The 16,251-nt window shown below is 35.7% G+C and overlaps 1 protein-coding gene across 1 annotated transcript; it reads left to right on the forward strand.

Moving 5' to 3' along the window:
- The first annotated feature begins 495 nt into the window (after window positions 1–495).
- LOC125840588 (putative ABC transporter C family member 15) lies at window positions 496–16,022 on the forward strand. The gene is made up of 12 exons (XM_049519559.1): window positions 496–2,829; window positions 2,925–3,011; window positions 3,649–4,299; window positions 4,845–5,009; window positions 5,344–5,638; window positions 5,868–6,082; window positions 6,381–6,686; window positions 6,762–6,825; window positions 6,914–7,187; window positions 9,765–10,422; window positions 10,882–10,957; window positions 15,826–16,022. Exons 1-12 carry the CDS (start codon window positions 496–498, stop codon window positions 16,020–16,022), a joined length of 5,322 nt encoding a protein of 1,773 aa, XP_049375516.1.
- Window positions 16,023–16,251: the final 229 nt, after the last annotated feature.

The raw sequence follows: 16,251 nt of genomic DNA on the forward strand, positions 1-16,251 counted from the left end.
CACTCTATTTTTCTTCACAGACTATTTCTTGTACAGTCTATGAAAACCTCACAGCTCTCTATATTTTTCTTTCTCTGTGAATTGGTGTGTTCTATAAATGAGCTAATGAGCTCCTTTTATAGAAAAAATTTACAGCTAATACTAAAATTTCAAACTTTGCAACTATGTAGTTATATTGGTAAGATTTAGTTGGTATATAGTTGTACCAAAGTGAGACTTTAATAAAATGGGGCTGGAACCCCACATCTCATATGAATTGGTCTATTTTTCCACATAGAGGCGTTTGTCAATATGCGCTTAAGGTGGATGTGTTAATATAAAAAAAAGTATTGAAATGAGACAACAAAGACCTACTGTGAGTGTTCAAAATAAACAAAAGCTTACTTGGTGCCAGCTTTAAAGCGCCACCTATGGATTTAGCCACCAAAAAAAGATGTTAGTTTGAGAATAGTTTAGTCTGCTTTATATTAATGATGATGATTCTTCTTTTGAACAATGGCAGATATAAATTTCCCTGAATTAAAGATTGTGTGGCTACAACCATTGTGGCGCTGCTTGTGGGAGGACGCGAGCATCATTGTCCTACTGGGATTCCTGGGAATCTTACTACTGGACTCACTCCTACGCAAAGGCAGAGAGAAGGCTATGACAGTTGAGAAGTATGTTGTTGGCACAAAAGTTGGCGTTTCCTACATATTTAGCATTATCTGCACAATCATATTATTGAGCACTCATCTCATAATGCTCTTGATGTTGCAAGAGAGAAATGGTGCTCACTGCCAATTCAAATTTCCAATTCATTCATCTAAGATTCTGCAAATAACATCATGGGCAGCTTCATTTATTGTTCTCTACACAACTCAAAATAAGAAATGCATAAAGTTTCCTTGGGTCCTCAGAATCTGGTGGATTTCCAACTTCTTTCTATCTCTTGCTCGTGCGACTCTTGATGCCCATTTTGTCATCACAAGAGATGAACATCTAGGACTTGCAGAGTATGTGGATATCCTTAGTCTTATTACAACAACCTGCCTTCTAGTTATCTCTATTAGAGGGAAAACAGGCATAATTTTTGACATCTCAGACAGCACAACTGAACCACTTCTATATGGAAAGAGGGAAAAACATTCCGAAGCCAAAAGGGACAACCTATATGGAAAAGCTAGTCTTCTCCAACTGATCACCTTCTCTTGGCTCAATCCGCTATTTGAAGTTGGAATCAAGAAGCCCATTGACCATGATGAAGTCCCAGATGTCGACTTCAGGGACTCTGCAAAATTTCTATCTGATTCCTTTGACGAAAGCCTCAAGTATGTAAAGGAAAGGGATGGAACTAGAAACCCATCTATCTATAAGGCCATTTACTTATTTGGAAGAAAGAAAGCAGCAATCAATGCCATCTTCGCAGTTATTAGTGCAGGATCATCTTATGTTGGTCCATACCTTATTGACGACTTTGTAAACTTCCTCAGCAAAAAGAAATTTCGGGGGTTACAAAGTGGCTATTTTCTTGCACTAGCTTTTCTTGGTGCAAAAATGGTTGAGACAATTGCACAAAGGCAGTGGATATTTGGAGCCCGACAGCTAGGCCTCCGGGTCAGAGGTGCTCTGATATCTCATATTTACCAAAAGGGCCTACTTTTATCAAGTCAATCACGCCAAAGCTACACGACCGGAGAAATAATCAATTACATGAGTGTAGATGTCCAAAGGATTACAGAGTTTATATGGTACCTCAACTCAATATGGATGTTACCGATCCAAATATCATTGTCTATCTATATTTTACACATGAATCTAGGGATGGGGGCAGTTGTGGCATTAGGGGCAACTCTGATACTCATGACTGGCAACATACCCCTGATAAGAATCCTAAAGGGTTATCAAACTAAGATAATGGAGTCCAAAGATGAAAGAATGAAATCCACCTCAGAGATTCTGCGGAATATTAAGACTATCAAACTTCAGGCATGGGATAGTTATTATCTACAGAAGCTGGAAATCTTGAGAAAAGTTGAGTATAACTGGTTGTGGAAGTCACTTAGATTGTCAGCTCTAACTACTTTTATATTCTGGGGATCACCTATATTTATTTCTGTGGCAACCTTTTCTGGATGTGTTATGATGGGCATTCCACTGACTGCAGGGAGGGTCTTATCTGCATTTGCTACATTTCGGATGCTTCAAGATCCTATATTCAATTTGCCAGATTTACTCTCTGCCACAGCACAAGGAAAAGTTTCTGCTGATAGAATTGCTTACTACCTGCAGGAAGATGAGATTCAACCAGATGCACTTGAATTTGTTCCCAAAGATGAAACGCAATTTGGGGTTGAGATCAAGAGTGGAACATTCAGCTGGGACACAGAATCAGGAATCCCGACCCTTGATGGAATAGAATTACAAGCTAAGAGGGGAATGAGGGTGGCAATTTGTGGCACTGTTGGATCAGGGAAGTCAAGCTTGCTCTCTTGTGTTCTAGGAGAGATGCAAAAACTGTCAGGGATCGTCAAGATCAGCGGTGAAGTAGCATATGTTCCTCAGTCTCCTTGGATACTTACAGGAAATATCAAGGAGAATGTTCTATTTGGAAAACCTTATGAGAGTGTCAAGTATGACACAACAGTTGAAACATGTGCTCTGAAAAAAGATTTTGAACTATTCCCTGCTGGTGATCTTACTGAAATAGGAGAAAGAGGGATAAATATGAGCGGAGGTCAGAAGCAGAGAATACAAATTGCTCGTGCGGTTTATCAAGATGCTGATATATATCTTCTTGATGACCCTTTCAGTGCTCTCGATGCTCACACAGGAACGCATCTCTTTCAGGTGGGTTGTACAGCATACTAATTCTAGTGACAAAAGACCATAATTATATATGGATAACTATTAAGCTATATATTAAAATTTTCTGCATGGTGCAGGAGTGCTTGATGAGGGTTCTCAAGGATAAGACGATACTTTATGTTACACATCAAGTTGAGTTTCTTCCTGCAGCAGATCTCATTCTGGTATGCAGGAAAACAGAATTTCAATTTTTTCCACTGATGCACCACCCATTAATGTGATAAAACATCTGCATAATTTATGAATACTAGCATCACCCTTACAAAGCAACAATCTTCCTATATAGTGACTCTGAAAATGATGATTCAGATTAAAGAAATAGCAACTCCTTAGTATATTCCATTGTTTACATGAACATATCAAGTCCATAAGTGGTTGGATTTGATATTCGAAAAAGTTAGTAATTCTAAGAAAGTAAACTTTTTAGTCACGGGTCTAGCAACAGAAATATTGGAATAGGATTCTATAGGATCCACTCCTCTATCTCCTCCCTTCCAAATCAGACATGAAAGTTTCGCCTCATCCAGCTCAAGAAGGTACACAAAATAAGGAAATCCCAATATACAAAGATCGAGGTTTACTCCTTGCTCAAGTGTATACATGTTGCACAGTTCAAAACAAGCTGGAATGTGTTAGAACTTACCAAATATTTGGAGGTTCCCTATTCAGGATATCAAAGATCATTTTAAACATTAGTAATATTTAGACTGTTATGGGAAATACTTCGTACCACTTAAGATTTCGAAAATTTTGACCAACATGCAAAACTGTATGCAGAATCTAACTCGTTATTATCAACAGGTGATGCAAAATGGAAGAATTGCACAAGCTGGTACTTTTGAAGAACTATTGAAACAAAATATTGGATTTGAAGTTCTAGTTGGAGCACACAACCAGGCTTTAGAATCAGTTTTAACAGTTGAAAACTCAAGTCGAGTATCTGAACATGCAGTTACTGATGGTGATCTTGATACAGTTAGTAATGTAAATGCAGAATTTCCTCACACTAAGCAGGATTCAGAAAACAATCTCTGCATAGAGATAACAGAAAAGGATGGCAGACTTGTGCTGGATGAGGAGAGAGAAAAAGGAAGCATTGGAAAGGAAGTTTACATTTCTTACTTGACCATTGTGAAAGGTGGTGCCTTTATTCCAATAATTCTTCTAGCGCAATCATCATTTCAAGTGCTTCAGATAGCCAGCAACTACTGGATGGCATGGTCATGTCCCACAGGTGATACAGCACCAATAGCAGAGAAGATGAACTTCATACTTTTTGTTTATGTGCTTCTCGCTGTTGGAAGTTCTCTTTGTGTGCTAGTCCGGTCATCATTTTTGGCTATAGTAGGCCTTCGAACCGCAGAAAAGCTCTTTAGCAACATGCTGCACAGCATCCTTCGTGCTCCTTTGTCATTCTTCGACTCTACTCCTACTGGAAGAATCTTAAATCGCGTAAGTAACTCAAAGTTAGTTGATTGTTATCATACATAGAGGACAGCATATCAGCTGCAGTTTACTTCCCTTAATCTGAATGAGATGTGTGCATTTAGCTAAGTACTAGTATATACTGCATAAGTAGTATTAGCTGCGTAGTTTTTCTTATCCTAAATATTCACGGATAATAGATATATCCCTTGTACATGTAAAAAATAAATAAATAGGAAGAAATCAGTCATGATAACAGCTATAAGTCGGAGGAACATATTTGAGAAAATCTAAATAATGGAATGTTAACTATATCTCATAACTGCATAAAGCAAGTAGGCGTCTTCCAATGTACAGTCATGTGGTATCTGAATTTGTCCGCTCAACCAACCGTAACTCACAAGTTAATCCACAAAGAAATATAATACTAAGATAGTCAGGATAAAAACATGACAAAAGCAAAGTGAAGGGTCTATATACTTGCTATAACCTCTAGAACTTAAGCTAAAATTCAGTTGATTCATGCAATCCTATTGAATCAATCATCAAGACATCTCTTATTACATGAACAGGTATCGACAGACCAAAGTGTTCTAGACTTGAAAATGGCAAACAAGTTGGGTTTGTGTGCTTTCTCCATTATTCAGCTTCTTGGGACAATTGCAGTCATGTCGCAGGCTGCATGGGAAGTATTTGTCATCTTTATTCCAGTAACAGCAGTCTGCATTTGGTACCAGGTAAGTAAGCAGTACATGTTTAAATCTTGGAATGCTAAATAGATTAAAACAAGAAGTTGCTGTCTTGTTTTGGCAAAGTACTCTAGTGGTCAAGTTAGGGGAGGCTGACACAGTGATAAAGCCAAGTTTTCTACTAAAATAAGCATTTCTCATTTAGCTACCATGTATAAGAGTTTTTGTATACATCAGGGAGTGATGTTTGGGAAAATATTGGTACACTTATATTTTTGAAGATGAAAGGATTAACAAACTCTATGTTTGTTTAAGATTCCAAAGATATTCTTTCTAATTTTTACATAATGTAACTTAAAGATATTATTGTTAAAAATGCCAGCAATACTACATACCAACTGCAAGGGAGCTTGCTCGATTATATGGAGTTCAAAGAGCTCCGATCCTCCATCACTTTGCAGAATCACTCGCAGGAGCAGCAACAATTCGTGCTTTCAACCAAAAAGATCGATTTGCACATGCAAACCTTTGTCTCATAGACGGTCATTCAAGGCCATGGTTTCACAATGTATCCGCAATGGAATGGCTTTCTTTTAGACTGAACCAGCTAGCTAATTTTGTTTTCGCCTTCTCCCTTGTTCTGCTAGTCACACTCCCGGAAGGAATTATAAATCCAAGTGAGCATCAGAAACTATTTGTCTTTATGTTGTTATGTAGAGCAGAGGTAGGAACTAAAGATGGAAAAAGCATGTTATCCACCAAAGCCATGTTTCTTAAGAAAGTCAAGTTGATCAGAAGTTTCTTTTCTCGGTTTCGTTTGCTGATGTAGTGGTAGTGTACAGGTGTTAAGAAGTTCAATTTCATAAAATAAATCAGAGGAAACTGATATTGCTTTATATTCTACAGGCATTGCAGGATTAGCAGTAACATATGGGATCAATTTGAATGTTTTACAAGCTTCAGTTATATGGAACATTTGCTATGCTGAAAACAAAATGATATCAGTTGAAAGGATTCTCCAGTACTCTAACCTTGCCAGTGAAGCACCTCTTGTGATTCAAAATAGCAGACCATCAATCACTTGGCCAGAAACTGGTACAATTTCCTTCCAAAATTTGCAGGTAAAGACAGTGTCTCATAGCTTAGAATAAAATTAGACTCGATTATGAAGTTCACAATAACGCAATAGGATATCATCCAATAGTAATAGATGTCAAAGATGCTAGACAGTTCAAAAAACTGTACAATTTTGTGGTTCTAGTATGTCTTCACTATTCCTATAATGATCAGGATGCAAGGAATAAAGCTATATTTAACCAAAAAACTGGCAGGAATATTATGTACTTATTTACATATTTTTTAGCTTGATTGAATTACAATTTCCATCCACTGACATTATCCCCGTACCTCTATCTACAGATACGTTATGCTGAACACCTCCCTTTTGTTTTGAAAAACATAACATGCACATTGCCAGGAAGTAAGAAATTCGGTGTTGTGGGCAGAACAGGAAGTGGTAAATCAACCCTCATTCAGGCTCTTTTCCGGGTCATACAACCCCGAGAAGGAAGCATTATCATTGATGATGTAGATATTTGCAAGATTGGCCTTCATGATTTGAGGTCAAGGCTTAGTATTATTCCTCAGGATCCAACAATGTTTGAGGGAACAGTTAGAGGAAACCTAGATCCACTAGCACAACACTCTGATACTGAAATCTGGGAGGTACTTATTGCACTCAGTACTGAAAAACAGTAATTTGGATCAGTGAAATAATGTAGTCAAGTCTTCTTTTGTCAGGCTCTGGACAAATGTCAACTTGGCGATATAGTACGTGCAAAGCCAGAGAAACTAGAATCTATAGGTTAGACTAGAAATTTCATGATAAGAAGTAGAATGTTACGGCATATTTCTTTGTTGAAACCTACTAATGTGAGTATTAAGTTTCACAGTGGTTGAAAATGGAGAAAACTGGAGTGTTGGTCAAAGGCAACTTTTCTGTCTTGGAAGGGCCTTGCTGAAGAAAAGCAGTATTCTTGTTCTGGATGAAGCAACAGCATCAGTTGATGCTGCAACTGATGCAGTGTTGCAAAAGATTATCAGTCAAGAGTTCAGAAATCAAACAGTCGTCACAATAGCTCACAGAATCCACACAGTCATCGATAGTGATTTTGTCTTGGTCTTGAATGAAGGTAAAATTTCAATGCACCTAAATCTCTTTATTCTGTACGTTGAATTGAATAAGCTTCTAATTCCTTGTCCTTAAACAGGAAGAATAGCAGAATATGACACACCAGCGAAGCTATTGGAAAGAGAGGATTCTTTATTCTCCAAACTGATAAAGGAGTATTCAATGAGATCAAAAAAATTTAACAGCTTAGCTATATTACAGACTTGATCTTCATTTCTACATTCTGCAAGAGGCAGTGGTAGAAGAAACAAATGATAATAGAAAGCTAAAGCTTTTATAAAAGCTGAAAAAATCGATATTCTTCCCTCTGGATTCTATCACTATGTCACAGGATGTTGAAAATTTTGTAAGCTTAGTTCAGTATAGTGAAAAACTGAACACAAAATGAAGAATACACACATCCCAGCATTGGAACTCTGTAACATTTTGTAGACTTCGTTTTCGAAATTACCAATAATTATGTTCAATTCAAAGTTGCATTTTAGGAGAGGTTATGTTGATGATGCATATAAAACCTTCCGAATTCCCACGTGTAACCCGCCAGATGAAAAGTATAGGTTCAATAAGCTTGCAATTGTCTGATATTTATGTATTCTCAACTCAAAATAAACAGTTAAAACCCTCAACAAACTAGCATACCATAAAAAAGAAACTTGTGAACAGAGGCGGATCCAGGATTCGAAGGCTAGGGGTGTCTCATTATCTAAATAGTAAACAGGTCGGTTCCTTCATTTTAGGTTAAGATTCGGGTTATTTAGTTTTTTCGATTTCTATAAATACATTGATCAAATATACATATTTAGTAATGTTTTTTTCTTTTAAATATTCTAATATTAAAGATATACACCTAAATAGTTTGTTTTTTGATATTTTTTTTAGGAATAAGATATCTTATTCTCTATAAACAAAAGATTTTTCACCTTAAAAATTCAAATTTGTATACATCATCTAATACCACATAGTTGAGAAAAAATAAAAATTATAGCTTCAATCTAGTTATCTCCACTTAGTGTGACGTTAAAGATTGAAAGAACCTTTAAATTCAAAAGCTTTAACATAATATTATCCATCATTTTAAAAACTTTTTCAAAAAAAATAATTCTATTTAAATATATTTTTATTAATATTTTATGTGACGTTCAAAATTTAATATTAATCTGTAATTAATATAGAAAATCACGCAACACTCGTATCAATTAAAGATGGATAAATAAGCAAGGAGTAGCAAATAAAGGAACTAATTGAGGGGGTGAGAAACTAAAGTAAAGACAAAAATATTGGCGAGAAATTAAACTAAAGACAAAAAAAGAGAGGAAGAGCCTGAAAATCATTCACACAAGCAAAGAATTAAAAAAAAAATTAGTGCTGTAAAAGAGATTCGAACCCTCGACGCTTACATTGAAAAGTTACATCCTTTGCAAGTTGCACCATTGAACATATTAATTATTCACTGGGTGGCAGATGTAATATATATTCATTTTGTTATACTTATACACATATATATACAAAGTTTTAACCACGGCCACTGGGTGCCGTGGCACCCCCTCCCATAAGGCTAGATCCGCCCCTGCTTGTGATAATGTTCAACTACACACACAAAATTTAATGTGTATACGATCCTATGCAATATAAAACCCAAAGATGAGTTGGAGTTGATCGCACATGGAATGGATGAATCATGTGAGTTTTATCAAACCCCAACATGTATACTATTCAAATCATTCAAACACTTTGATTCAGCTAAACAAATTCAAGCTTCAACTGTCATACAAACTAAATCAAGTCATTATCAACCATGACCTTTCACTTTAATGATCTTTCACAAGTAACATTAAAGATATAAAGTAAACAAGAGTTTGCAACCTCAAATTATAGATGAAATCATAAAGACAGATGAATCCAGATCAGATTAACACTTAATAAGCAATAAATCAACACCCAATTGTGAAATTAATCATCCATACATTGCACACCCCTAAAAATAGGGAGATTGGCTACTCATAATAAAAGGTAAAAGAACTTTACTAAAGTTATCACTCGTAGTAGCTACTTGATTGAAAATCCTAAGAAATTAATCCTTAACAACCTTTAATCTCAAGAAGGTTCTCACAAATCTTCAAGTACTAGGTTCTTCCCCATATAAAAAGAGTTTTGCAGAGAGTACAAGAAAATTCAGAGAAGTGAAAAGTATTTTTCTCTCTCCTCAAAGATCTATTTTATACATTTACAAAATTATTCAAAAAATTGCCCTTTATGGCAAATATAATCTCATCAAAGAGCTATTTTATAGATTTGCAAAATTAGTCAAAAAAATATGCCCTTTTTGATCAATTGGCAAGTTCAATCAGGATCAGCGAACTAATCAGCGATACACCGAACTGATCGTCAGTACGCCAAACTGTAGTTACCATCATCAATCTAGCTTCACTGTTTAGTTAAGGGGCTCATCAGAGGGACCCAAATGGAATTTACTGCTACGTATGGTCTCCACACCATTGATGATCGAAGAGGGTTATGGCAGGGACTAAATGCATTTAAATGCAGTTGTTAATCAGCCCTGACTAATCATGGGGGGCTTTAATGCTGTGTTGAAAGGTGAAGACACTAGTCAGATATAATGATAGTCAGTTGGCTGATGCAGAAGTCAAAGATTTTGAAGAGTTCCTATTGAGCACATGGGTCACTGAGATGAAATTTGTTGGCAGATTCTATACCTGGACTAACAGCCATGTTCTAAGCAAAATTGATAGGGCCTTAGTAAATCCACTATGCATGACTACATGGCCTCAACTTGAAGTGGCTGTTATGGATCCCTACTTTTCAGACCACTCACTTTTGTGTGTTACATTGGAAGAGCAATGTGGGAAGCAATCGAAGCCCTTCAAATTTCTCAATCATCTGACCAAACATAAAGATTTTACTGTAGTAGTGGCAAGAATATGTGCAACACTAGTTCAAGGACAACCTATGGAAAGAATTTGGCAAAAACTCAAAGACATGAAAGGAGGTATGAAATCTTTGAATGCTAAAGAGTTCTCAAATGTGGAAAATAGGATAAATGATTTGAGAAAACAACTTGAAGCGGTCCAAATACAGCTCAGATCTCAACACGCTAACCCTGATACCTATGCACTTGAGAAAGATATCAAACTGGGATTGGAAAAGTTGCTTAATGTTGAAGAAAGTACACTTATGCAAAAATCAAGGGTACAATGGCTGAATCTAGGGGATGCAAGCTCTGCTTATATTTTTGCTTCTATGGAACAAAGGGTTAGCCAAAATTACATTAGAAGCAATTTTATAAGACTCTACTTGGTACCAGGGCTGATGAAATACCTTGTATACACCATTCTCTGATGGCTGGGGTCCTATACTGAATAGATCTCAACAATTGCAATTGATATGTCCAATTAGACAGGAGGAAATTCGGCAAGCTTTACAGAGCATTGAAGATCTTAAAGCTCCTGGTATTGATAGTTTCAATGCCCATTTTTTCAAAAAAACATAGCCAGTTATTGGAGAGGAGGTAACTGAAGCAGTGAGACATTTTTTTTGAGAACTCAAGAATGTTCACACCGATAAACTGCACCACTGTCACATTAATTCCCAAAATTCCAAATCCCACTTCAGTGAAGGAGTTCAGACCAATTTCTTGTTGCACTATGTTATACAAGTTGATATCTAAGGTGCTCACTAGAAAGCTACAACATGTAATGGACTGCCTTATAGATAGCAGTCAGGCTGCATTTGCTTACAGACAATATCCTGCTTAGCCATGAGCTTGTTAAAGGGTATGGAAGAAAAGGTATCTCCTCTAAGTGTATGCTTAAAATTGATATGCGAAAGGCATACGACTCAATAGAGTGGCCTTTTCTACAGCAAATACTCAATGCTTTGAATTTCCTTGCCACGTTCATTAAGTGAGGAATGACTTGTGTGCAGACCGTGTCCTACTCTATTAGCATTAATGGTCAACCAATAAAGAAAAGAAAGGACTCAGGCAAGGGGATCCCCTGTCCCCCTTCCTTTTTGTGATGGCTATGGAATACCTTAGTAGACTTCTTAAACAATTTGGACACAACCCTCAATTTAAGTTTCATCCTAAATGTGGTAAGATAAAGCTCATCCATCTAGGATTTGTCGATGATCACCTGCTATTCAGCAAATGAGAGTCAATATTTACCCATTTGACCGTTTCCAAAGGTTCTCAAAGGCATTAGGTTTTGTAGCTAACCTTAGAAAAAGCTCTATCTACTGTGGTGGTATGTCCAGGGCAAAGGAACACGAGCTTATTGACTTACTGGGATTTAGCAAAGGTGATCTGCCGTTTAGATTCTTATGGGTTCCCTTAAGTACTAAGCGAGTATCTATTGTTCAATGTCAGCCTTTGCTCGAGAAAATGTTGGGGAGAATCAAATTATGAACTACTAAGTTCTGCACTACAAGAAAAACGCTCAATAGAGAAGGGAAAACTAGTCCCTAAAAGTGAGTTTTTGGTCCCTAAATGCCAATAACGACCGGAAAATCCGGTCGCCACACCGTCCCTAAAGCCTCCGTCGCTAAAGGCCAATAAGGACGGGCTAGACAAGCCGGTCTCTAATTCATTTTCCCGACTGGAATAAAGCTGGTCCTTAAAACTGTTTTAGGGACCGTATTTATAGTCCATGATTAGCAAATATCTGGTCCCCAAAGCATTTTTAGAGACTATATTCACTGGTCCTTAAATATAAGATCAATTAGTTTTTGATGATATTCAACGACCAGTTCAGTGGTCCTATAAACCCAATTTGGATAATATTTATCAACAATAAGTTGTGGTCCCTATATATATATAATGCATTTATTAAATTATCATAGTTAGCTTTTATATATAGAAAATATAAATACACAACATCACACATCGGTCATGTTATTATTTACACACCAGCTTCATGGGAAAAGGAAAGAAAAGTAACATTCTCTATCATAAAATATAAATGTAGATGTCTTGTTGGATTATCCAGGTACCTAGGCTCTTCGATTTCTAGCTCCAACATTTTTCATGTATGATAAAAGTCCGGTCCAACAACTATTTTGAGCAATACCACCAAAGTCTAGCTTGTGTCAAGTCCATGGAGGAGAACTGATTGTCACAAGGAATTCAACCTTCTAGGAGTGGAGTGATGCCATATTTGCCTAGTGTAAGGTCTAACAATTAGCAAAGTTAAGCGAAAGTGTGAAGGACTGGCATTTGTTATTACACGTCCTGATTTGCAAGGCTAGCAATGTATTGATGATACTCCAGTAATATAATAAACCTGCAATAGTCAAGAAGGATATAAGATTTGGCCAATGTGTGTAGAATTTAATTTAAAATCAAGGGAGCTAATTATTTGACAACCAAGATAATATACAAGAAATGATTATTCCATATGCCTTATGCAAAATGCAAGGTTCAGTGATAGTGAAACTTCAATTGAGCTAATCAGCTAATGACATGTGCTTATAAAGAGGAATCTAGTTTTCAAAGCATAAAGAGTAAGATATTTTATAAATTTATTAGTGATTTACCCTTGTAAAGAATATTGAGCAAATTCAGACAGTAAGCAAGTTTTGATGACTTAAACCAAAAAAAGTGAAGAGTTAGAATTTGCTTAAACTTGTCTCATCTTTTTTCTCCTAAAAGAAGCACATGTATAAAATAAATTCTCAACATAATCAAGTTTTTATACCTTCAACCAAAACTGTGAAGAGTTCAAATTGCTTAAACTTGTCTCATCTTTATTCTCCTAAACGAATCGCATCTTGTAAAATGGACCAGCAAATGCTATAAAAGAGGTGAAATATCTCATCTCTATTTCTAAAAAGATCAAATAGTAATTTCTAGTTATTTCAAATTTATTAATAATTAGCTCAAAACAGGTAAAAGTTCTGAACTCTTTGATAATCTTCCCTCTCTCTATAAACTTCATTGACCACTAGACTACACTCTTGGGGTGAAAAAATTCTTATTTTTTGCTAATCACAAGAAAAAATTTCCATTGCTCGCAATTACATTGGAAAACAAAACAACTACTCTGACATGAATTGAGAGTGGATGAGTGATGATAAGAAAAACAAAATATATTTAGAAATATATTTAAATCATGTAAGAGACCTGAGATACTATTTTCGATTAAATTTCAAAAACACGTAAGATACCAGTCAGTGGCAAGGAACAAATTGTAAATGTCAACATGATATTCAATAATAGTTTTTCTTCTTCTTCTTTGTGCCACACCAAATTCATGGTTCTATAAGCTTGAAATGACCCCCAAAATCACAACACAAAACTAAAAAAACTGAGCATGTTTCATCTTTTATAGTAAAATTCAACATATAGAAGCTCATATCTATCTTAGAATTCTTCAAAACTTACTAATTAAATCTGTAGAACATTTAATTGCTCATCGCTTTGGTTGACTACTCACTTTTATCAACAATGGTATTTACACAGTTCTATTGCGAAATTTATTAACATGCCATCTTTATTTCAGATAAAAAGTTTGTATGCCATCTTTAATTAAGAAAAAAGGGAAAGAACCCCCACTAGTTCCCTTAATCAAGTGCAAACATCAGCTAGGAAAGGCATCACAAGGAAATAAGTATACCAAATCCATACATACTGAGAAGTATAACTAGTATTTCACTAAAAATAAGATTGTCGGAGCAAGATGTTTGCAACCAAAGGAGCAGAGATAGCTACAAACAGTATCATTAGAACAAATAACCTATAATAGCATCAAATGAAAAAATAATTAGAGTCAATTGATCATAGATAAGTATATGGTAGTAGGAACTAACCTGCCCGAGCTTACTGGCTTTTACCCTGCGATGGGGGTTGACAGTGAAATAGGAACGGTGGAACCTTGTCAATATTTGTCTTTTTTGATTTGGTAGACACAATTGCTAGTAGGTTAGAGTTTAGTGATTGAGAACCTACTCAAGATAGAAATATGATGTTCTTGAAAGTGGTTGTGCTGGTATTGAGAGTCTCCATATCATATTTTTTGCTTAAAATCCCTGGAGGTGTCTTTACTTCAAGCGAAGTAGCTGGTTTGCTTGTGGGTTCAGCAACACATTGGGGCTCTGGTGAGCAGCAAATATTTCCAGCTTCCCTCTCCCTTTAGCTAATTCAGATAAATTAAAGGTCCATTCAAGTTTATGTGACAGAATACTGAAATTTTCAGATTACAAAGTCCTTAGTTGAAATATACTTTCTAGTGTAATATCACAAGGGATGTCCGGGGAGGGTTGTGTCTACGCAATCTTACCCCACCTTACAAAGTTAGGGAGGCTATTTCCGAGATATCCTACGCTCAAATAAATTTAAAGAAAATGTGAGTTGAAAAAATCAACCCCACTCTTTTAATAGATAAGAGCAATTACAACATATGCACTACTATTTGTCACCAAATAAAAAATAAGACAAGTACTTCTGAATCAGTGATATGTCCTTCCTCTTAGAAACTAGAGATGTAATTGAGATAATTTAGTTGTCAACTTTTTATAGAGGACAACAAATAGGGAAGACAACAATTTGGGCTCTTTTACTACTTGTTTAGCTTGAAAATTGTTTGTTGGTACATTTTTTTTACTTTTCTCCTACAATTAAATCTACATAAACACTAAATTATCATAGATAATAGTAAAAGAGAAACAAATCATTAATACTGTAAACACTCTGGAACTACACTAATCTATACCCTTAAAGATGAAATTTAGGTATCCATACGGAAAAAATCCATGAATCACAACTGAAAATGACATTACACCTCAAAGAAGCATTTAATCAAATAACCTACTTGAAGTGGGTGCTTACCCTAGTGAAATGAAGAAGTAAATTGTAGTGAAATCGATGAAAATATAAAAATTTCTTTCATTTTGAGAAATCACCAATGCGGCGTTATTTGTCGATGCTTAGCAGCAAATTCTACAAATATCAATTAACCCCAAAACATTTCCAGAATTCAATCCCAAAATATTTCAAGATTTCAACCCAAAATGTTCCAGATTTCAACCCCAAACATCGCTGGACACAGTTTCCAAGCAACACAAAATAATTCTAGATTTATCCTCTACAGATATTTGTTGTCCCTTTTACGGGTCAATTCAAACGATATAAATGCCAAGATTAATCATAATAGAGTGTATTTAAAAGATTAATTTTGACATACCTAAAATCGCCAGAAAATTTGTACCAAATTATGAATAATACAACAATATTTGATAATAACTCAGCTTCAAGAAGAATAAAATTACTCAATCCAACAGCTACCCATACATCCCCAACAGTAGAAGAAGAAATCTTGATAGATTATCATTTTGAAATTTACGGGTTTTCCGAGATGAGGTCTAGGGTTTTAACGCTTTTTGAGAGGTAGAAATAAAAAAAATAGAGAAAGCTGTGTTTTAATATTAGAATTTCATTTTCTTTTTAATAAAAAACTAAAAAGGAGTGAGTATTAAGGACCAGATGGCAACAAATTTAGGAACCAGATTTAATCCCTTCGCAATTAAAACTATAAAATTGACAACTAGGGACCAGAAATTAATATCGTCCCTAAATATAGACTTTTAAGGACGAGTTTTTTCTACCCATCATTAAATGTTGGTCTCTAATAAGCCATTTTCTTGTAGTGCTGTCATATGCAGGTAGAACTCAACTGATAAAATCAGTGTTGTTCTTTATTCAAGTATTCTGGGCACAAGTTTTTGTATTACCTAAGAAGGTGATCCAGATCATTGAGGCCACTTGCAGAACCTTCTTGTGGACTGGGGTACTGAACTATCAGAAAGAGCATTACTTGCCTGGGATAAAGTATGCTATCCATAAGTCGCAAGGGATTTGAATATTCTAGATGTGGCAACATGGAATAAAGCTGCAATCAGTAAGCTATTATGGAACATATGCACGAAGAAAGATAAGTTGTGGGTAAAGTGGATTCACTCCTATTATGGGAACAGATTTGCTGATGGACATTCCTAACCAGGCCTCGTGGATCATTCAAAGGATCCTTAAGGCAACTAAAAACTTTTCTCAAGTAGGATATGGTATGGATGACATATTAACTATGCCTA

Source organism: Solanum verrucosum, unplaced genomic scaffold (assembly GCF_900185275.1).
Source record: "Solanum verrucosum unplaced genomic scaffold, falcon-dt-bn FXZP01000188.1, whole genome shotgun sequence".
NCBI lineage: Eukaryota > Viridiplantae > Streptophyta > Magnoliopsida > Solanales > Solanaceae > Solanum > Solanum verrucosum.

Excerpts from the sequence above, each read along its gene's own strand:
- LOC125840588 (XM_049519559.1), top strand. The coding sequence starts at position 496 with ATGGCAGATATAAATTTCCCTGAATTAAAGATTGTGTGGCTACAACCA. Across the intron at positions 4,300-4,844 it reads CTGGAAGAATCTTAAATCGC|GTATCGACAGACCAAAGTGT; the intron begins GTAAGTAACTCA and ends TTACATGAACAG. Across the intron at positions 6,083-6,380 it reads TTTCCTTCCAAAATTTGCAG|ATACGTTATGCTGAACACCT; the intron begins GTAAAGACAGTG and ends CTCTATCTACAG.